Raw genomic sequence first — 24,284 nt, forward strand, 5'->3', positions numbered from 1 at the left:
AAAAAAAAAAAGAATCAACAAATGGAATTATGTATATCAAATGAAAAGGCTTCTGTACATCAAGGGAAAGAGACAACCTGCAGAATGGGAAAAAAACATGCCAGCTACACCTCAGACAGAGGACTAATATCTAGAATATATACAGAACTAAAAAATAAATACATAAACTGGACCACCCAAAATAAAAGTCAAAAAATGGGAAGTTGAAATGAATATACACTTCTCAGAAGCAGTACAAATAGCCAATAAATGCATAAAAAACTGTTCAACATGTCTGGCCATTAGAGAAATGCAAATTAAAACAACACCGTGATTCCGTCTTTGCTATCATCAAGAGATCAAAGAATAACATGCTGGCAAAGGCACAGGGGAAAAGCACACTTCTACACTGTTGTTGGAAATACAAACAAGTACAACCACTAGAGAAATTAGTGTGGGGATTCCTCAAAAAATAGAAATTACCTTTCACCTGGCTATTACCCTTTTAATTATTGTCTCAAAAGAGTTAAAGATGTCATACTAAAGTGATACATGCATACCCACGTTTATAGCATACATCTCGTAGCTGCTGAATCTTAGAAATGGCCTATGTGTCCATCAACAAATTAATGGATAAAGAGAATATGGTATTTACACACAGTAGAGTACTACTCAGCCATAAAGAAGGATACATAAGCCATCTGTAGGAAAACAGATGCACCTTAATGTTAAAGACCATAATGTTAAATAAAATAAATCCAACCCAATCTTAAATATTGCAGTTTCTCTTATAAGAGAAACCAACGTACAAATAAAGAGCAACATAAAAGACAGACAATGGGAAACAGGAAGATAAGATCTTTTGCACACGAGAAGAGGACCAAGAGATGGGGGTGCATACAAAGGATTAAATGTGTCCTGTACGTGTACCAACTCCCCACAATGAATGCAATCATTCACTAAGAAAAAATTAAGAAACCTGAAATGCCATCTAATCAGACGAAGACTGACAAAAGATGGTAACAAGAACCAGAGAAGTGATTACGAGTGTAGAAGCTAAGCGTCCATACTAAAGACTTCAGTGGGGTCTGGGAGTTAGGTCAGGGGTAGGGTGCTTGCTTAGAATGCACAGACCCTGAGTTCAATCTGTAGTATCAAGTTTAAAGGGGCAGCAATAATGGACATGAAAGCAAAAAGGACTGAAAAATTTCTGCCTTTGAGGCTATCCTTTATGGAGAACACTCATCTTCCGGAGTGTGCCCTCTTGCAGTGTGCCTTTATACTCTTACTGGCTAAGTATTTTAAGTATCAAAACAAAACCTGGTTTTACAACATGGTACTTTCTTCCTTTTTTTTTTTTTTTCTTTGAGACAGGGTCTCACTACGTAGTTGAGACCAACCTGGAACTTACTATGTAGTCCACACTGGTCTCAAACTCACAGCGATGCTCCTGCCTCAGCCTCCCGAGTGTTGGGATTACAGGCATACACCACCACACCCGGCTACAGCATGATACTTTCTTATGGTTAATCATGAACCAAAGAATTATTATTATTTTCCTTATCAATAAAAGAAAATTGTCAGACACATTCCAGGAGGTCATTTAGAGAGCACTGCGTTGATAGAAAGTAGTGGTGTTTGTGTTTTGCTTTTTTTTTTACTGGAGTTTTAACTCTTTATTCAAATTAAATTTATCTTTAACTCAAACATAACAATTATGCACACATATCAATGGGGGTACCATGTGATGCTTTGATATACCTATACAATGTATAATGTTTTAATCAGGTTGAAAGTATCTATCTCTTCAAACATTTATGATTTCTTTATGGTGAAGACATTTTAGATCCTTTCTTCTAAACCAGGTACAGTGCATGCCTGTACTTTCAGTTACTTGGGAGGCTAAAGTAGGAGAATCACTTGAGTCCAGGAGTTCAAAGCCAAGCTGAGTGACATTGTAAGACCCTGTCTCAAAAACAGACAGAGCCGGGCGTGGTGATGCATACATGCGTGTAATCCCAGCCCTTGGGAGGCTGAGGCAGGAGGATCTCTACAAATTGCAGGCCAGCCTGAACTACAAAGGGAGAACCTGCCTCAAAACAACCAAAACAAACCCCTTCTTTGTAATTATACAAACCCCATCCTTGTAACTATACAATAGCACACCAGATTTTCCAACTTTAAACTGAGAATAATTTCTTTTTTATATATAAGGGAAGGTATTTTTTGAAATTCAAACCTACAAATTTTCTCATACTTTTATTTTTCTAGATTCTGAACATGCCAAAATTTCTTTATTAAAATGCTTCCAACTATATAGATAGTAGAGATACATTTTATGACACAGATGTAAAGAATTAAGCTGACCTGTACCATTATCATCCAGAGATAATAACTAACTACTGGAATTTTGGTGTCTTTTCTTCAAATTGGTGTGTCTACTTCCTGTGGAACCTTGAGCAAGTTACTTTTCTGTACCTCAGTTTCCTCATCTATAAAAGAGAAACAACAATAGTGACTACCTTTTAGGACTAATGTGAGCACTGAGTTAATACACTCAAAGTACAACGTCTGATTATTCATTATTGGTACTTTCCTTTTGCATTTTTTTTAAAAAAGAAATTACACACACAATTCTGTATCTGGCATTTAAAACTCTGTATTAGAATATGAGCATCTTTTCTATAACAGAAAAAACTTAGCACATAATGTTTTGAATGGCTCATACCAGTTTAACTATTATCTTATTCTACATTTAGTTTGTCCTCATCTTTTTTTCCCATTTAAAATGTAAAATATTTTCATCTCTCTGCTAGTTTCTAAGTATAACACTACCAAAAATGTTCCAAAAAATACTAAATGTGTCTAAGAAATATGAGTGGATTTAGAGTCTAACTTTATTCAAATGATTTAACATCTCAAAATTTTCCTAGGGCTTTATAAGAGGAGTCCTCCACCAGCTGAGAAGAAACTGAAGGGACAACAGTATAGAGAGGTGGAGAACGGAGATTTTCGTAAACTGGAAAATTCACTTTCTAACTTTTTGAACCCTAAACCATGTGTTTTGAAGGCCCAGTTACTATGTTCCAGGCAGTACTTCCCAAGAGAGAACTAAATAAGAGACATAAAGGTAGCATGAAGGATGAAGAGGCAGGTCAGGGCTTTCTCTTCCCTCACGGACACTCAGCACAAAAAAAGCAAACTAAGATTCCCAAAGTATGAATCTGCACCATAATTTTACCTAAAATGGACTTGCCAAAAAATGAATGATGAAGTATGTGTTATATTTAGGCTCTAGGGAAATCTGCCTGCATGAAACAAGTATAAAAATCAAGGTTCTAATTATACTTCCAGAATGAAAGATGGTCATCTATTAAGATAAGTCCTGAGACTAGATTTTATGAAGATACATGAAATCAGATCTTTTCTCTGAACAAATACGAAACTCAAACATGCTTCAGGCTGAGACACAGTCTCATTACTTAGGGCAAAAGCAAAGAACATCATATGAGTGGCTAGGGAACTAAATAAAAACCAAGGAAGACGTAGAACATAATTGATTCTTTGCTATCAACTTGCACTTGCTGGATTATAATGAACATGTCCACTTCTCTAAGATTCATTTAAATTTGAAATAATAACAGTTGCACTATTTAAAAGATTATGCATTCCACAAAGGATAATGTAGGTATATATGATTTAAAATTTTCAAAGGAGTATATTACATATAGGTTCCTATATGGTTCCAAAGTTATAGTTTAACTTTTTTTACAATGTTAATCTCCTTCCCAAGGAATAAATATAGTTTTATTACATAAGTTTGGTATTCTGATTTTTCATATTTTAATATCATAAGCACATTCCAATAGTAATGTTTCTTGGCGATTAGTCTTTTAAGAGAAAAATGCATATGAGTACACAGGCAAAAATCTTCATTAACTGATCATCAGAGATTTTAATGTAAGTTAATACTTAGAAATGTTTTATCATTTAGTTGGAAAAAGTAGGCTTATGGAGGCCTAATGAATTTTATTGATAAGATAAAAATCTAAAGATTCTTTAAAAACACTACTCGAGAAATTTAAGTATATTTCAAATCAGACAGATTTAGAAAATGAAATAATAACACATACTTAAAAATAAGACAAGTGTTATGGCTTGTGTTTAGACGTCTCTCCAAAGCCTCATGCGAATGCGGTAAGGCTGTTTTGGAGGTGGCTGAATCTAGAGTGTGTGTGATTGATTCATGGTGCAATGCTAGGCCCAAGAACTAAGGGCAAGAGTGTGACCTGCCCTAAGTAGTCCAACAAAAGGAGCAGGAAGACACTGTTAAATTCTCTTGTTGCTTTCGCTGTTTCCAGTCACCATGGACTGCTGCCCCTCTGCCACCCTGCTTGGAGCCAGTTTATTATGGAATGAAGCCTCTACGAACTGTAAGTCAAATAAACCTTTACCCCCTTTAACTTTGGGTAGCAGGTATCTTGTCTCAGTAATGAGAAAAAAAGTAACCAACACAGAAATTTGGTACCAGCGAAGTGGGGATGTTTCATGACATGACCTGGCCACGTGGCTCAAGAGCCTCTGGAGCTGGCTTGTGCGCAGGGCAAGAGTAGAAGTAAAGCTGGAACGCCTTAAGCTGTTCTATATGGGAGATTCTGGTCAGAGCCCAGAAGACCAGAAAGTTGGTAAAGACGAGGCTCAGGAGGTTTCTGCTGAAAAGAACTGCACTGGACTCCAGACATTGTGTATTATGCCTTGGAAGAAAGTTTGCCTGCATTTTACTCATGTCCAGAGACTGCCTAAGACTGTGATTAAGGGTGTAAGAAATTTCAAGGCAGTCTAATGTTGAAGCCCTGGCATGGCTACTATTGGGAGCTTTTAGCCAGATCTATGTTGAAAGTCAAGAGCAAAGAGTCAAGCAGAATTATTTAAAATGTTTTGAGTTGGCCAGAAAGGAAGTTCTTTCAAAGCTTTGGACTACAAAGATAGAGCAGAGATCTTGATTACTGAGGAGGAACAAAATAGAAAAGACGGCCTGAGGGCATCACAAGAAGCAGCAGGACTCCACCCTTTGCAGCCTCCAAATTGCAAAAGAGAAAGTCTTTGATTTGAGAAGAAAGCCTCAGAGAACCACGTTGGAGAATGGTGGCAGCCTACAGAATTTGTTCCTCGAGATTTGAGTTCAGAATGCTCAGCGATCCAGGCACTTGACCCCTACAGCCAAGAGAGAAGGAGCTTGGCTACTGCGCCAGCTGGCAGCAGACACGGGTGTCAACCAGGTGGTACTTATTTTAGGTGCATGCAAAATGCAAGAGTTGTAGGGTTTGGAAGGCTTTCACCCAGATTTCAGAAGAAAACCTGGGAGGCCAGGCAGTGTGCCCCTTTGAGGGCAGTGTGTGAAGCTGAACGTGCACTGGAGATCCCAGAAGTTTGAAGAAGCCAGGACCATGGATTGTCTGAGGAAAACTACAAGGAGGGAGCACAGCTGGCCCAAGAGAGACGCCATGGGAGCTACCACAACCTGAAGTGCCCTAGGGGTGGAGCCACCCACTCCCTGTGGCATTTACTACTTAACCCAGATTTCAGGGGATACTGGAAGTGGAACTCTGGGATTTAATGTTTGCTCTGCTGGATTTTGGACTTACTTTAGTCCCATTCTTTTGTATCCCTGTTTGTAACTTTTGAAATGGAAATGCCTATTTTGTGCCACTGAATGCTGGAAGTATTTAACTTTCTTTTCATTTGTAAGGGTCTTGCAGCTAAGAGTTTGCCTTAAATCTCAGAGTAGTCTTTTGACTTGGGCTTTTCAGCAATGCTGAAACTGTTAGGACTTTGACAACTTTTATTAGACATGTACTACATTCCTTTTGCATAAAGGGATGTGCATGAGTCTTTGTGGGGTCAAGTGTGGAGTATTATAGCTTGTAGTTGAGAGAGCCCCATCCCCCCACCCCCATAAAGCCTCATTTAAATGAGGTGGGGCTATTTGGGAGGTGGCTAGGCCCATGAGCACTAGGATTAAGGGCTAAGGGCATGAGAGCTAAGTAGTTTGAATAAGATAAAACAGCAGAAAGACACAGTTAAACTCGTTTTTTTTTTTTTTGCTGCTCCCATGAACTACTGCCCTCCCACCACCTGCCTTGGAGCCAGCCTATTACAGACTGAAACCTCTAAGAAACCCTAAACCAAAAAAACCCTTTCCCCTTTAACTTTGGATGCTGGGTGTTTTGTCTCAGCAACAGAGAAAAGTAACTAACAATAGATAAATGATAGCACTAAAATTGGTATAAACTGGCAAATGTAGAATGGATATTTGACCTACAGAAAGGAATGGAAAAGCAGATTTGGCTTAGGAAAAGGTCACTGAAAACTCTGACATTAGCTTTCTGCATTCCTGAAAAAATCTGTATGGTCAAAATTATGTAATCATTTTATTAGTGGTTTTTATTGTAATTCTGACTTTGTTTGGGAAATCAGGTTTCTATGATATGAATCACATTTCCATCAATTTATTCAATCTCTGATATTTACTCAGTACTCATACTGTACACCTGACACTTGAGTATTGGAGAAACAACAATAAATAAATTATATTCTCTGCATTCAGGACCTTAAGATATTCTTTTTTTCCCTCTGTTTATTGGTACATTTTAGGTATACAGTACAGTTACATTCATCATTGGGATCTTGTACTTTTACATGACAGGTCTTGGTTCTCATTTTTTCCCTTTGTCCCTGCCCTCCCTTCACCCCCTCCTACCCTCCCCATTTACAAACATTTCATTTCCATTTTTTCATTTTCTCATATTTTTTTCTTTTCCCTTATTACCTTTCCCCTACCTGTCCCACTTTCCCTACACCTTTAGGCCCTTTCTTCCTATTTCACATTGCCATCATTAGGATCTTATGTATTATTATAGTTTTTCACACCAGAGAAACTATTTGGTATTTACACATGTGTGACTTATGTATTTCACTTAGGCGTATATCCTCAATATGTATCCAATTTCCTATGAATGAATCTAATTTCTCGTTCTTTATGGCTGAGTAGTATTCCATTTTATAGAAAAACCACATCTTCTTTATCCAGTCTCCAACTGATGGGCAAATGGGCTGTTTCCAAGTTTTAGCTATTACAAACTGTGTCGGTATAAACATAGGTGCACATATATCACTGTGATATGATTCTGTTAGCTTAAGATATTCTTGATGGAAGCCCATCAGGAGTAACTAATGAGCCATTCTATTATGGGAGGCTATGCTTAGCAATTCTAATATTTTCCTAATTCTAAAGTCCTCTCTATATTTCATTCTTCAACCCAGGTCATGGAAAAATAAATATATGATCCATTGAAGAGATCTTCTCATAAGAATTTTGAGATTCATATATACTGAAGTATATTACAACAAAATAATTCTCATTTCTTAATAGTTCTCACTGATACCACTGAAATAAATGATGAAGGACCAGAGTAGTTTTCCCTGCTTCAAAGCATTTAAGAAATTCAACTAGCTGAGTCACACAGAATTGCTTTTTTCATTATTTTGCATGCCATTACCAACCTGGAGTACCATAATACCATTTTCTTATAATTTGTTGTCTGGCTTTTAAATAAAAACTGGTGATTAAAACATTTAGTGCATACTTAGAAAAATACTATGTTAGTAATTTGGTTCAGTGGCATCTCTGTTTCAGTTTGGAGGAACAAACTGAGTTCTCCACAGAGAGACTCCTGCAATACATATGTATAAGAAAATGTCTGGATTTGCAGCACTCTGAGATGCTGAAGGAGGAAGACAACAAGTTCAAGCCCAGCCTGGGAAACTTAGCAAGACCTTGTCTCAAAATAAAAAAAAAATAATTAAAAAGATGTCTGGGGATGTAGCCCAGTACAAAGACCCTGAGTTCAATCCTCAGTATACTAAGATGTGTGTGCGATGAATTACTTCCTGTACTTAAATACAGGTTACATAAAACAAAATATTAATTTGACTGAATTGACTCAAATTGGTTGGCTTTTACATCCCTTTTAACTGGTAAAATACCTATCCCACCTAGACTGAGATCTTTAAATTATTTATTCCATTTCTATCTAAATAAAATAAATGTGTTAAAATTCAAAGACTAAAACTTCCTCTTAAAAAGAACATGGTATTGAGAGAGGACCTCATGCAGCAGCCATTTTACCTGTAAGTGGAGAGGACTGAGAATGCATGTACTTGTATATGTGGGTATACAAACATATATGAATAGTAAATGTTACTCTGAGTTTCCTTGGTGACATCAGGAAGCCCCTATCAAACAATTTTCAAGAATCACTTGGGGAAGTTGCTTAGATCCTTTTAAGACTTGCTTGCTTTTGTTTGAGACAGGGTCTCCCTATTCAGTCTAAACTGGCCTTGAACTCACTACGTAGCCTAGGCTGGCCTCAACTCTTGGCAGTCCTACTGCCTCAGCCTCCCGCGTGCATGTGCCACCACATCCAGCCTAAGATTCTTTATTTCCAGTACTGGGGATTGAACGGAGGACCTCATGCTTGGGTGGCAGGTGCAATGCCACTGAGCTAAATCCCTGGCCCTGAGCCTAAGATTCTTAATTCAGAAAGTTTAGGACATGTTTTTGGAGTAAGTATTTTAGCAAGAATTTCAAAATTATTTCTATGATCTTTAGACCACACTTCGAGAAAGACTGCTAAGGAATCCTGATGACAAAAATTATGATCTTTGGACCAGATGTATTTTATTATTAGGAAAATTAGAAATATTTTATGTATTATATAGCAATCATTCTATATAATAAGGTGGGATCAGGATCACAAAAGATTTGCTCATAACTTAAGATTTTGCTTAGACAATTTAAATAATTATAAATATTTTATTTATAACCTCATAAAGAAAGGGAGTACTATGAACTCTAGAGAATTTCTACTTCATGATGGTATTAACATGTCATTAATCACTTCAAAGGACACAGGAAATCAGTTAAATTCATGGTAGTTTTAAACACTGAGCTTGAATTGGAAATTATTTATGTTCTTTTAATCATCTATATTGTGTATAGGCATCAAATAAAATCATTCTTTAAAATTCAATACTTACTAAAATATATTCTTAAAAAAATAAATACAGCATGCTCTTGTAAGGCAGAAAAACAACTCTTTGTCTCAAGACTTAACTTCTATAGCATTTAATCAGTAAAAGTGTCCCCAAGTATAAGGATAAGCAAATGATCTGAATGACAGTAGTAGAGCCAGGGGTGGCCTTGGACAAAACAGTGAAGAAACAAGCAACCTTCACTCTACTCAGTCCTACCCTCTCCCACTCCCTCTGATTTTACAAAGTACAATGCAAATTTCCCCTCAATGACAGCATTTTAACAGAGAACTAAAGGAGACAATTCCTTCAGTCAAGAGAAATAAGACAAACATGGAACATGAGGGCAGATCACAGCCACATGGCACTGATATCCTTTACTCCAGCAGCTCCCATATTTTGTGACCCTGTGTCACCTCCGCTCCACTTCTGTCACCCATTCTCACAGCTGCACAAGCTTTTGGCGTGACAGAGGATCCCCGATTCCTTCGACACTTTCTTCTTGGTTTTCAGCTCCATCTCGGCCCTAGTTCTTCCCTTGGGTCAGGTCATATCTGAGCAACTCCCAAACATTCTGGAATTCACTTTCTGTCATACCAGGAAAAGCCTTGTGCCATTTACTAGTCCTGTCACCTTTGACAAGTCATATAACCTCTTCAGCCTGTTTCTTGATCCATAAAAGGGGATCAATAGTATTTGCCTTTTGAGAATTAAAAAAGTACGCTATATATAAGAGCTCAATGAATGTTTTTGCTGTATTTCTGTCCAACAATTTTTTCCAAACCTTTTATCACTTGTCTTAAAATCGCCCTCTATAGAAAATGTCATCCCCCTCACCACCAGTAATTAATTTTGCCTCCCACTTACCAAGATATCTGAAGCTACTCAGCTTGAAATATCTTAATTCTCTGTCAACCTCCTACAAAATTTTCTCCATGTGCTCCCATTTTACCTCTCTGCCCCTAGTCTCAAGTCTAAATTTCCTCCCATATATACTTTGATCCTGTTTGTCCAGGCAATGATCTATCAATCAGTCTCTATCTTGATGTTTTCTGGCATTTCCTTTCTACTTTTCAACCTTTCTCCTAACTTAGAAATGGGCTTCAGTCTCTTCTCCAAAGAACAATAACAAAAATCCTATAACACACATGACACTCTCGCCTCTAAGTGTCTTCTATCTCCTCTTCACCCATGATTTAGAAAGCATCATCCATACACTATTTCCTCACCTCCCACTCACTTTTCAAGCTGAAAGAATGTCATTTCTGCCCCCAAGCCAACCCTTACCTTTCCATACCAAGCCCCAAATAATACATGTATGGGTCTACAAAGACCACCGTGTTGCCAGATCCAGGGAACACTGCTGATGTTCCTTATGGACCTCTCTGTTCCACCTGCCACTGTTGACCATTTACTTCCTGCTTTTCTCATGACTTTTCTGTGTTTTTCTCTCCTATTGAAGTTTCTGAAGGCTCACTCTGTCACTCCATTCAGAAAGGTCACTTTCTCTTTTGCATGCCTGATTTTCAACTACTACATGCACTATCACAGGTACTACCAACAAATCTACTTGTTAAATTCTGATCTCTCCCTCAAATAGAAGACCTGCATACCTAACTACAAACTGGACATGTCCACACCCATCTCAAAATATACATTCTCAAAGCTTACATATTCTTACCTTTACCACACCAAACCCATACAAATGGCACCTATCCATTTAACGACCCAAGCCAAAACTTGGAATTAAACTAGAATTCTCCCCCTGTTCCCATTGAAACAATCTGGGACCACCACAGTGGGAGAGTGGTAGGACAGAAGGTTAGGAAAACAAAAACTTCTAGGTACAATAAACTATACCCTTTGCAACAAGACATGTTTTAGCAGACCCATTTGAGACCCTGATGAAACTCCAGAAACACAATGTTTGCATAAATGAGAATGTTACCAAGAATAAAACCGAAATAAGACCTTTAGCCTCACTTTCTCCCAGTCAACTTAAAAATCACGGTAGACAGCGCCTCTGATGTGTGGGTTATGTAACAGTTGCCTGGTTTGTTTCTAAGGAACCTGAGAGCCATTTTTGCTAAAAAAACAAAACAAAACAAAAACCCAAACAAAAAAACAAAAATCTCCAACTCTTCACATTTGAACCAATAGATGTCTGACAGGCAACTAAAATGGGGTAAAAAGCTTGGTGTCTCTGTCTTCATTCCAATTTTAGTATATATACTGCCAAAGCGAGGACTGTATCTCTGTCTTCATATTGTGCCTGTTCCCTTTGCTTGATGTCTTAACCTTTAAGTCAGAGTCTTCTCAGCTCTACATGCACAGATGTTGATCATTTAAGGAACGTTTTGTTCAGGACTATACCAGTTTAGCTTGGCCTACTGCCTGCTAGACTTGGTGTTTCTTCTATGCTATCCTTGTGCTTTTTTTCAGCAACACAGGCACTAACAGTTCTTCACTGTATCTTAAGACCAATATGTTTATGCAAGATGATGACACAAGCTATAAAAGTAACTCAGCAAATTCTAAGCTAAATGACTACCCGTTAGCATAGCAAATAAAAAGGCCAGGATGTTTTACACAGCATAATGGACCAGATACAAAAAACACAGCAGCTGAGTTAACCATCACCATGCAAGTTCATCAAGTTAATCACAAGAAGTACCTTTGGAACCATATCCTTGACTAACGGAAATTACCAGACTTTAGCCCACTCCAGCAAATGAATAAAAACTTGCTACTTTTTTCTGTAAGAACTTGATCCCTCTCTGGATTCCCTTTAGCCAAAACCCCAACATGGCTGAACCCTCACGTCCCCATGCAGCTTTTCCTGTGCAGAAATACCTGTTTACAATATCTGGCCCGGTCTTATTTCTACCCTTTCCAGATCAGAAGACAGCATTCTCTGGTGTATCCTTAATAAACGTTTTTTGGACAAAAATGAAAAGCATAGTAAAGCTGACCAAATGAAAAGGAAATTGAGTTAGACTTCTAACAATATATAGAAATGAATGTATACAAATGGGGTAAAGACCTTCATGGGTCTAAGCCACACAAAGATAAATTCAGGAAAAGTAGTTTAAGTGACACGTAAGAAGACACTTGAAAGGCTAACAATAGAGGTTAGCCCAGATCCTGAAGATTTCCTGTGGGAGGTGAAGTGTTCATTATTTTGACTCCACAGTCTCTTTCCTGTCTAAATGACTGACAAAAGCCAGTCAGAAATCCTGTCCCCCTTGCCAACAATTCCTTAAGAACAAGCACTTGCCCAAACACAGCTGGTAAGATGTGATAGGAAAATTGCCAAGGGAATTTTCTTGTTCCAAATGGTTTCCCTGCTCTTCCAATGGGCTTTATTCTATATAGCTATAGTTGTTGGTGTTGATTGCAGTCACCTGACCAATAGCCCAAAAGTTAACTCACAGGGGAGGGACAGCAAGGAAACAGAGAAAAGGAGCTAATGGTTTCAAGTTTTCCACAGAGAGCCTGCCCTACCCCTGAACCCATCCTACTTCTGGACTGCATTATTTTTTAAAACAGCAAACTTCCCAATTGTTTAAAAAAAGAAAGGGGATTAAAAAAAGTGATGTTTACAAAATACTGGATTAAAAAGTTAAAACTGGGTGTGGCTTCAGTACACTTAGAAACAATGGAGCTGAGCACATGCATGTTGGATCTCCTAGCCTGGCCTTCAGTCACTTTTATTCTACTTCCACCTCATTAAATGTTTATAAATGTACACTACATCTCATAAATATAATTAAGATGAGTGAATTCTGGGACAAGCATGGCTGTTGAGAGATCCTGAGATGGCTGAGCACCCTGTCAATCACACCTAGAGATTCAGGAAAGGCATCTGAGCTGCATGAGGTGCATGTCTTTTAAATTCCAAAAGCCTAATGTTAATGATTTATCTCAGTGGTTCTGCCACTTGACTTGCAAGTGCAAGGTCCCAAGTTCCATCCCCAGTACCAAAAAACAAAACAACACAAATTCAAAAAGCCTGATTTATCAGAGCAGCTGATGTTGCTTCTGTGCGCTATGCAGTGCTTTTGCTTTTCTGTTACCTTAGCACCATTCTTCAGTCTTTCTATATCTTTTTTTGGTCATGGACTTGCCCTTAGCACAATAATCTTCAATAAATGTAGCTGCCTGCCACCTGCTATCAGGTGTACAATTGTTAGCAATTCTTGTTGTACACAAGAGCTTGGACTATACCAGCCTGTAACACAGTAACAGCTGTACATGCCTATAATCCCAGCACTCTGTGAGACGGATGCAAAGGGATCCTAAATTCAACCCCAGCAAGGGCAACTTAGCAACATCCTGTCTCAAAATAAAAAAACAAAAAAGGAGCCAGAGTTGTAGCTCAGAGTAAAGGCCGCAGGGTTCACTCTAAAAAAAAATAAATAAATAAAACTAAATAACTGCCTTTACGATGGGGTTCTCAGACACTAATAGAATAACACTGGTAAAGTTTCAAGAACTTAATTTTTCAAACTTATGTGATCACTCACTATACTTGTCTCTACTCCTTCCTATTGTTTTTATAGTGTACCTAAGAAGAAACTCAGAATTAAGCATTAATGGATCACAATGGGAAATTGATTCTTTTTTTTTTTCTTTTTATTGAGGTTATTGGTACAATCTAGGTATACAAATACAGTTACATTCATCATTGGGATTCGGTACCTTTACATAATAGGTCTTGATTCTCATTTTTCCCCTTGTCCCTGCCCTCCCTTCACCCCCTCCTGCCCTCCCCATTTACAAACACTTTAGGGAAATTGATCTTACCATAAGAGATCAAAAGGATATATGAATGCCTGTTATAATACAGTATAGTGGTGACAGAGTTTAAAAAAGAAAAAAGAAAGGAAAATTATTTAGGAACTAAAAGGAATCACTCAGAATGTTTCATTCACTCAGAGGGTTTCATTCGCATTACAGTATATGCCAATTCTAGTCAACTTTTACTGGCTGCCTGGAATGCTGTATTAAGAAGAGACTGTGTAGTCTTCTCTAATGCAGCAGGACAAACAGTGAAACAAACAAACAAAAACAGGCTTCCTATATTAGTAATGATTGTCAAAAGCACAGAAGAAGCAGTTGTGACATCAATGAAATTGATCCTGAGACCACCAGAGTGATACTACTGTCTAAGGAGGTCCTGGAACCATCCCAAAGATTTCCGAAGTTATTTTTGATGTGTAGCTTTTAGGTCTAATTCTTTGTTCTTCCACTTGCTATGTAGCTTTATACACAGTATTTATTTGGCCTCTTTAATCTTGGTTCCCCACACCTCTCTGTAAAAACAGACAACAATCCCTACATTACACAAGAAGTAAAAATTAAATTGTGTAATGTATATATATATATATGCACCTGCAAACTGCAAGTGCAATAAAAAGTTTAGATGTATTGATTACTAATGCATCTACTTCTTGACATTCACATTATGGCTCCTGTAGTACACATCTGTCCATTTTATTAAACTACCACGGATTCGACTGGGGTCACAGAAACCACTGCTCTGGAATCACCAACAATGTCAGTATAAACTATATGCAAAAGGTTAAAATTATAACAAAGCACCATTCAAAATAAGTGTTATTTGCCTTTAGGAAGACATATTAAGCATACAACTCCAACTACTGGGTAACAATTCTCTGGAAAACAGTTTTATACATAATTTTTCCAGATCTTGCCACAGCAGACATTGGGAAACAATGATCGACCCAATAGTAATAAGCCTCCCTGACACCCAGAAGTTCTTAAAATACCACTTCTCGCTAAGAAATTAGAGGTCTTGTTGGAGAGATAACTAGTTCTAAATATGAACTTATTCAAAACAAAGCTGAAACATCTTACTATACATACACAGGGGTGCCTTGGTTCATGATTGTAATTCTTTCCACAGTTTGGTCACAGAATTTGTAGCATGACTCTAGTTGCAACTGAATTCCAAGTTTGAAAAATTTGCATTTTTAAATTTTAAAATTAAACAGACTTTAAAAACAACAGTGTAAACTATTTATGGTGGTACACACCTATAATCACAGCTATTTTGCAGTCTGAGATAAGAGAACTGTAAATTTAAAGCCAGTCTGAGCAACTCAGTGAAAATCTGTCTCAAATGAAGAACAAAGGGCCTGGGTAGAGGGAGTAGGTTGGTGGTAGAACCACTGGATAGTATGCATAAGGAAGGTCCAATCCCCAGTTAAAAGGGTTGGGGGCTGTGTAAGGGTTGGGGGTAAAAAATACTTAGTAGTTTCAATATCCAAAAAGCACTGTAACGGGCCGGGGATTTAGCTCAGTGGTGCTGCACCTGCCTGGCAAACACAAGGTCCTGAGTTCGATCCCTAGCACACCCCTGCAAAAAAGAAAGCACCAAATTCTGTATTTGACAAGTATCATAACACTATTCAAAGGCATTTACTATCCCCTGTATTTTTCAGATAAGGTTGAGATTTAGAAATCTTTTTTTTGGAGACAGGGTCTTGCCATGTAGTTCAAACTGTCCTTGAACTTGTGGCAATCCTCCTGCCTCAGCCTCCCCAGTGCTGGGATTATAGGTGTGTGCCACCACACCCGGCTGAGACTTAGAAATCTTAATAAAGTTGCTCCTCATGGCAGGGTTATTAGGATGGAGCCAAGATTCAAGTCTAGAAAGATGACTGATTCCAAAATCATCCTAATCCCATTCTGTGCTGATTTATTCAGTTATTCATTTATTCAAGAAACATTTATAGCTCACTTAGTAAAATCATCTACCTAGGTATTAAAGATACAGAGAGAGCCAGGCGTGGTGGTGCACACTTGTCATCCCAGGCAGGAGGACTGTGGGAAGCTCAAGGTTATCCTGGGCTACACCGTGAATTCAAGACAAGCCAGAACTACATATCAAGACCCTGTCTCAAAAAATAAAATAAAGATACAGAGAATAATTTCTGTCTGAAAGGTAAAGGAACCACACAAATGAGTATAAAATCACAACCATGATAAGTACAAGGAAATGGAGGTATTTGGTGTTACAGAACACATAAACGTGGCAGACATGAAGAGTTTCTCTGTCAACATAAGTGACTTCTGAAAGAAGAGAAGTTAACAGGTAAAGGGAACAAAGAGGAGAGTGCTCAAGGCAGAGGACATAGTAAAGTCCCTAAAGATAAAGGAAGTGCGGCGCCATGAGGAATGAGGCTGACCATGCCATTCGCCGCCATGCCAGGTAATTAAGACGAGATTATCTAGAGAGCTGGGAAGCTAATAAAGTGTTTTAATTAAACATGTTGCTAAAGAGGGTTTTGATTACACTTGAATTTTTAAGAAAATAAATTAAAAGGGGGGCTAGAATGGAGGCAGAGAGAACAAATGAAAGATTGTTGCAGTCAGCTGGGCAGGACATGAGGCCAGCTGAGACCAAGCAGGAGAGATGGAAAGAAGATAGTTACAAGGTTCTCAACTGGTAAGAAGACAGGACCTGGTGATGGGGTTCACATGAGGTGTGAGGAGATGTCAGGAAGGACTCGGGTTTCTGGTTGTGGGATGTGACTTTCCGGGCTGCCAGTCACTGAGAAGAGACAGATGGAGTGAGACATGGATCACAAGATGTCTTAGACCTGAGTTTCAGGTACCACTGGGACTGCCATGTGGAAATGTTAAGCTAAGCAGCTGATTAAATAAATGAGTGAGGAATAACTCTCAAAGTCTTCACTGTAGAGAAGTGATTGCAGGGGGCTCAAGGTTCAACTGCCTGAAATAATTTTTTTAAAATGATACTTCAAGAATGACCAAAACACGCCAGGTGTGGTGGCACATGCCAGTAATCCCAGCACTCAGGAGTCTCATGCAAGAGGATTGCCATGAGTCCAAGGCGCCAGTCTGGGGTACATAATGAGTAAGACCAGGCTAAACAGAGACCCTGTTTCAAACAAGAAGAAAAAAAAAAAAAAAGAATGATCAAAACAAACCATTTTCTTGATCTATCTAGGGGTCAGAATCTCAGGAAAAAAAAAAGATGAACAACTCTGCTTTAGGAAAAAATATGAAAATTTCTTGAATATTTGAAGATGTTAACTTTATGTCCAATAACTTAGCAAAACCCACATGCAGCACTCTCATTTATGAGAGTATGAGAGGATTTGCATAAAAGGAAGACACCTTCTGAACGGTAGCTTCTGTGCAGGGGTTCAAAGTCGGAGACTAGAGAAGGCCTTACTTTGATCCCAGGGGCTGGTTTGGGCTAAAAAAGAAGAGGCTGTTTTTACAGGAAGGGCAAACAGGAGCATAATTTTCTCAGCTTCCACCACAAGTCCGCAATTTTTTGCTTGCTTTCTTTCTTTCTTTCTTTCTTTCTTTCTTTCTTTCTTTCTTTCTTTCTTTCTCTCTCCCTCCTTCCTTCCTTCCTTCCTTCCTTCCTTCCTTCCGTCCGTCCGTCCGTACCAGGGATCGAACTCCGGAACTCCGGTCCTTGCACTTGTGAGGCAGGCGGCGGAACCACTGAGTCAAATCCCACCCCATGTCAGCAATTTTTTGAAGAAAGAAACATGCCTTATTAGTAAGAGGAAGGAAGGAGGCAACACTCCCAGCTTCTTTAAGGCATATGACGTGGCTTTGGCAGAGGGGGGCAGGATGTGCCGCTCTGGGAGATGGAGACAGTGGTGCTCCAGCAGGGAATTCACTTTTTCAAAGACGGGCAGTGGGGGCGTAACATGGAAGCCTCCCTCAAGGGTTTTGCAGGCACCAAGAATGGAAGAACAGAAGTGAGCCTACTTATAGAAATGCTAGGGGTAATGGGGGGAGTACAAATACTACCGTAAGAGGATAAGGTCCTGAATGAGCAGATGAGAGCAAACATTTATACATCACACATACAGGGGAGTGAAAGCAACAAAAATTTAGGTTACTTTAGAAATTAGTATTTGTAAATTAATTTTCCACAAGGCATTTTCAACACTAAAACAGAAAGCTTATTAAATAGATCTTACTACTCCAAAGAAGCTCATATGTTTTACCTAAATATGCACAATTCACTCTTTTTGTCTCCTCCTTGGCCTCAAGGCATTTCACTACAGAGTTACTATATTCATTTTTTACATCCACCTATGGCTTTTCATTACATGGAAACCCCAAGCTGACAAATGTACCAGGACTGCTCAGTTCCCAGAGAGACTAATAAGTGCAGCTAACCCCAAGCACAGGAGCATGCATACCTCAAACACCTACCTACTTTTTCACAAAGTAATACAGGAACTCAGAAGCTCACCAAAATACACCCAAACCCATTAGATGTTCTGCAAAGTTCCACTGTGCTTGGAGAAACACTAGAACACCCCTGTAATAAAGCAGGTTCTGGCTTGGACCTAAACCATTGGCTCTTAGAGTATCCAGGAGACATCCTGTCTTTTCCCCTCTCTAGCTTGGAAGGCGACCTAAGAGAGAAAGGCAAATAAGTCCCAAGTTTGCATTTTTTTTTCCTTCAAAAGTAAAATCATAATAAAAAAAAATCTAGTTTTTGTGCAATCTTTTGAATACTAACAGCCTTCTTCAGACACTATTCATTTTCTGTAGCCTGAATACTCAGAAGCAAACTTGCTGAGTCACCTTTTTTTAGTTCAATTGTGTGCACCATTCTGACTACAAGGAAGCATACATTTTAAAAAATCTAGGGCACTTCCAACCCTCAAAATGATGGTTGGGAAATGAAACCTTAGATATTTTTAAGCAAGCAACATCAACTACCAAGGTCATATCAGGTACTGTAGTGTTCTCCCAAAACAAAAGCAGCCTAAAATTCAGGAGAGTTAGAAATAAGACCCCTCAGAATGACTAGAATTAAGGCAGCTCAAAACAGAATGTTCAAAGTTTCAAGACTTCAGTCTTCACATTTGTGCATGAACAGTGGTGCCCTTTGGTTTGGGACTAAATACATTATGTAAAAGGAATGTTAGGAGACTTGAGACTATTGTTGAACCTCTCTATACTGGTAGCCAATGATATCTAATGTCAAAAAAAACTCACTTTTGAACTTACTGCCTCTTGTCTCCATTCACACAGCATCATTAACTCAGTTTTTATCACTGCAGCTACACAATATTTCTTTTTTAAATCCAATGCAATCATATTTCCATTTAACATTTCTAAAGCCAAGCTCTGACGCTGTCACTCCTGCACTCAGAAAATGTCAATAGCTGCCATTGCCTACAGACTAAAATCCGATGCTGCTCACATCTGAGGACTTCCACAACCTGGCTGACACCCCCTTTCCAATCCTGGCTCCTGTGACTCATCTCAGACATTCACTGGCAACTCAAATCTCAAATGGTACATGTACTCTGTCACTAAAACAGTCTCCAGGATAATTTTAAGAAATTATGAAAATATGTACTGCTTCCTTCAGACAGTTTGCCAAATTCAAATATACACTTTTCTCATTTCTGAGGATTCATTTGCTGCTTTTGACTGATTTTCTTTTTCATGTTCTATCTACTGGATTTATCACTATTCCTACGTAACTCACCTTTGTTTTTTGGTTTTTTTTGGTACCAGGGATTGAACTCAGGTCCTCGCACTTGCAAGGCAAGCCACCGAAACGCTGAGCTAAATCCCCAGCCCCGTAACGTCATCTTAATGTATACCATTCCTGAGGAAGAGCTCCTTCCTACGGGGAAACAGATAATAAGTACTTTTCCTTTATGTGTAATCACTATTTATAAATCAAAATATTACAGGGCAGGGATTTAGCTCAGTGGTTCTGCCACCTTCCTTGCAAGCACAAGTCCTAGAGTTTGATCCCTGGAACCAAAAAACAAATAAACAAAAAGATTACAAATATCATAAGTTTTAAATCATTTATATTTGCTTGTATATACATAAAATATATCTGGAAGAAAAAAAAACTATTACTAGTAACTGTCTTTAGGAAAGGGAGTTTTTCTCACCATTTACCTTTCTATATGCTTTGATGTCATTAATCATATGATATATAACCTACCAAATTTAAAAATTATGAATAGGATGAATTTACAGTATGAAAATTCTTATACCTCAGAGAATAGATATATTTTTCTCCCTGGCCATCATGATTTAAAAGCCTTATATAAAATTTCTACAAACATTTCTGCAGACAGTAAATGCATTATGCATGATTCATTATCAAATTATTGAGGATTAGTTGATCATAGTAACACAAGAAAGGCAAGCAACAAAGAGGCTATATGTAATCTTTCTAATTCCAATTTCTTTTCCCTTTCTCCTTAAATAACTAAATTAAATTTGTTTACTCAAAAAACATTTGTATTAGTAAAAGGACCCATTTAGGAATTCTGAAAGTCTGACTCAAGCCAACTAGAGCTGTCAATTGCTTTGTGAATGTTCTTACTGTCTCTAGAAACATTTGCCCTCTCATCCAGTTTTCTCTATCAGTCTGATCTACTGGGCCTGAGAGGGCAGGGACAGGAAGCATTCTTGTTCACCTGTGAATTCTCCTGAATACCATTAAATAGTGCCATGCACTCACAAAAAACACAATTACTCAAGCTCTATATAGTATTTAATGCAAGGCTCTGACCCTTCCTTAGATAACTGGATGAATTTTCAAATCTGAAAATTACAGATGTATACTTAAATTTGTTCTCAACAAAGTACACCTATTTGAGCTGATAATATGCTACAGCAGTATTGCACTGGGTACAGTGGTACAAAATGTGCAAGGCCCTGGGTTCAACCCCCAATACAGAGGGGGGAAAAAAATCTATCTATTGAGAACACACTATATGCCTCGACTAGCTAGGCAGAAAATTAGCTAACAAAATCAGAATATGAGATATGTAGCAGATATTGAGTAAATGTTTATTAATTAGATTAGATAACTTCTTGAAATATCGTGCTGAACTTTGAAGTATTTCATTAGTGTTTTCTTCACATGGCCATGGTCTTTAGTTTCCTTTGTGCTATTAGCCATCCAACTTTTGTACATTTTCTTGTGCTAGTTTTTCAATCCTCACTAACTGTTTATTTATTTTGACCTTATGAAGAATAAACCAAGAAGCATCCAGAGTAAAAAATGTTAAGCATTTGAGGTAATGGATATGTTAGCATCATTATTCCACATTGTAGTTATGAATCATGACATTACTTATACCCTAAATATACAATTATAAATTGTCAGTTTACAATAATGTTTTAAAATTAGTCAATTTACATAAGAAAAGAGAAAAATTCATAAACTGTAACAGAAAAGTTATTCTCTTACCTTTCTATCCTCAAAATGTAAGACATAACTTCCTCTTTTTCTTTATGAGAAGATACAGCCTTTTTTTCCTTAAGTAGTAGGTTTTGAGCCAACAGCTTTGCACGTGCTAAGCAGGCATTCTACCTGTGAGCTATATTCCCAGCCAAGAAGATGTACAGTACTTTGAATTGCTGGTCTTATAATAAGTTTTCCTAAACTGTTGGTTCACTCTTTCTTTAGATGGATCAAGTTGTAGGGTGAAGTAACTGTGGCAAGTAAATCTGAGGCTCAGACCAAGAAAGTTAACAGGCCTGGTACAATACCAAACTATAACCTTGGACTTGGAACACATACTATCATAGCCTATGCAACAAAGCTGGGCTAACAACTGTCACACCAGGAACAGAACAGCCCCAGATCAACTCAGCTCCAGTCTGCTGGCCTGCAACAAAGTCCAAGTTTTTCTAAAGTGGGGCCCAAAAAGAGCAAATGTCAACACGTTAGTGTCAACCTCGTTGTTCTTACACAAAAATTTTCTAGTACTTGCAAACATCACTGGACATTTAGGATGAAATTTCTATCTGGGATGAAAACTATTTTTAATAAATACTGATTCCTTGCAAAGTAAAATCAAAATCTGTGCACTTAAGGATGCTCAAAAGATACTAGATTAATGGGAGAGGGTGGAGCACTAGGTAAGTGACCACAAACAGACCCAATTTTCTTCATTATCATCAGCAAACACTTGAGGAGCCTTGAGATCCTAGTAGATACATGGGATAACAAAAACTGTCACTCATAGACCCTAACACAAAAGGAGTTTACAATTGATAACTATATTGTGAAGCATTAGAACACTTCTAGACATGTAAACACTTCTGCCTTTTTAGTTCAGGCTTCTCTAGCTACCTACCAATAACAGCATATATGTGCGGTTTTTTTCCTCCATAGAAGGAAGCCAAGATTTTTTTTTTTTTTTAACAAAAAGAAAGGGTGCATGGATACCTCAGACTGGAATTAAAAATGTACTGTGTGTGAATTAAAGAGAAGTTATTTCTTCATGCCAAATCCAAATTTTTGTAGTTCCTGTTATACTAAGAGGCTCCATTTGGTTCACCACTAAACAGACTCCCCCTCCACATATGTTAAATGACCTATGTGATACAGCTCCTACCCCCACAAAACTGAGATATTTTATACTACACCACATGCTATGCTTCTCATCCTTCCATTCATAAAGAAAATTTTAAAAAACACAAATTATTGCAAATACTACAAACCAGAGACTTTAGTAAATAGCAACAGTACCATAAAGAAATAGAATTTTGTATGAATAACATACATGTCGATTCTAAGTAATACATAACTTTGATAGTAATTTCCTATTTATTTTCCTATTTAAAGCCAATGTAGGGACTCAAGTTCAAACAGAATGACCAATAATCACTTTCCTTAGGTTGTATTTCACCTTTTACCTGAAATCTTTGGGTAGTATGCATGAAATTATACATGCAATTTCATTTTCTCTGCCACCTTCAAAGTACTATTTTTTCTAATTTTTATATGAAACCATCTTTCAATTTGAAAACCCAAGTTCTACCTGTCAAAGGCACAAGTGTCCTAGGAGAACATATCTTTTAGGAAGCAGAGTGTTAACCCAGACCATAAAGCTTCCAGGTCCTCAGAGGTGAGCAGAAAGTCCCTGACTTTGACCCTAACCTCACCATGTAAATGTCCTGCTCCTACCTATTAGTCACTCTCAATCACTTAACTCATAATGACTTTTTGTTTCATAAGCATTTATCACTACCCCAAACTACCTCATTTATTTAACATCTGGTCTCCAACAGGAATATAATCTCCAGACAGGAGTATTTTTGTGTGTCTTGTTTCAATTCCAGCTTCTAAAATACAGGTAGGACTTGGTTCATACAAGATGCTCAATAAATTTGTATGGAACGAATTATAACTTAATATTAACAACTGGGATATCTTTTAACAGGTACAGACCAATAAAATTGTGAGATCTCACCATGGTGGGAGGTATCTGCTCATCAACTCTTGTTAAATTAGAAATGAAAAAATCAACAGCTAAGTGAATGTTTTTAAGAGAAATGAACATTGCTAATTTTTGAGACTACTTGTAAACAAGTGTTTTCAATCCCTTATTATACTGAATTGCTTATCAACACCCTGAGTGGATGCCTGCCTGTCCGCCTGCCTACAATCTTTCAGTCATCATTCCAGCAAGCTGAACTACACCAGAAGACTCTGAGGAGAGTCATTCTAATGAAGAGTGATGCTTTATTCACTCTAACATTCTTAGGAAGCTGAACCACTGCCATTTATTTCCCTGACCTCAAAGTGCTTGGGCAATTTCAGCTTAATGATGCTATTAACCAGTCAAGCAGTGAGTGTCAAAGTACCACAGAACTAAGTTCCTTTTAAAGGGTTATGTGCAGACAGGAGATAGGAAAAGTCAAGGAATTGGCACCGCGGAAGGAAAAGGGCTCATTTAACATACAATTCTTTCCTATCTTCCCTAACCACAACCCTAATGTCCCAGACCCTCCTGAAGACAGCTTTCCTTTCTTTGGAAGCAACAGTGGTCTTCGGGTGTCCTCTTTTTACATCACAGATAGCAGCCAGGGATTCAATTCTACTTATCAACATGGTGGAAGATAAAACAAGTGGTAGGAAGCGAACGCAGGCCTGGGCGGCGGGGAGGTACCGGGTGAGGGAGCTAACCAAGTTACCTCCCACCGAGGACCACTCCAAAAACCCAGCGCTGTCGCCTAAACTGAGTGCGGTGCGGGACACAGTGAATGTCGCGCTCGGCTCTTCCCGGGCACTCGCTAACTGCACGGCAACATCACGGACTCGACATCAGCCAGCGGTCGAAAGGGCGACCGAGGATGGTGGATGAGTAACTCCAGAGCCTCTTACGCGCACCTCGCTCGGCAAACCCCCC

General features: G+C 38.3%; 1 protein-coding gene across 1 annotated transcript in view; it reads right to left on the reverse strand.

Annotated features, from left to right (window-relative positions):
• The window catches only part of Snx25 (sorting nexin 25), a 96,339-nt gene extending 93,969 nt beyond the window's left edge, over window positions 1-2,370 (reverse strand). Inside the window, exon 1 of the mRNA XM_010619750.3 lies at window positions 2,347-2,370. Within this exon, the coding sequence (XP_010618052.1) occupies window positions 2,347-2,361 (15 nt within the window). The 5' untranslated portion in view covers window positions 2,362-2,370. The remainder of the gene's footprint in view (window positions 1-2,346) is intronic.
• Between the last annotated feature and the right edge of the window lie 21,914 nt (window positions 2,371-24,284).

The sequence above is a fragment of the Fukomys damarensis genome, unplaced genomic scaffold, assembly GCF_012274545.1.
Source record: "Fukomys damarensis isolate Sample0158 unplaced genomic scaffold, DMR_v1.0_HiC HiC_scaffold_18, whole genome shotgun sequence".
In the NCBI taxonomy this organism is placed as follows: Eukaryota; Metazoa; Chordata; class Mammalia; order Rodentia; family Bathyergidae; genus Fukomys; species Fukomys damarensis.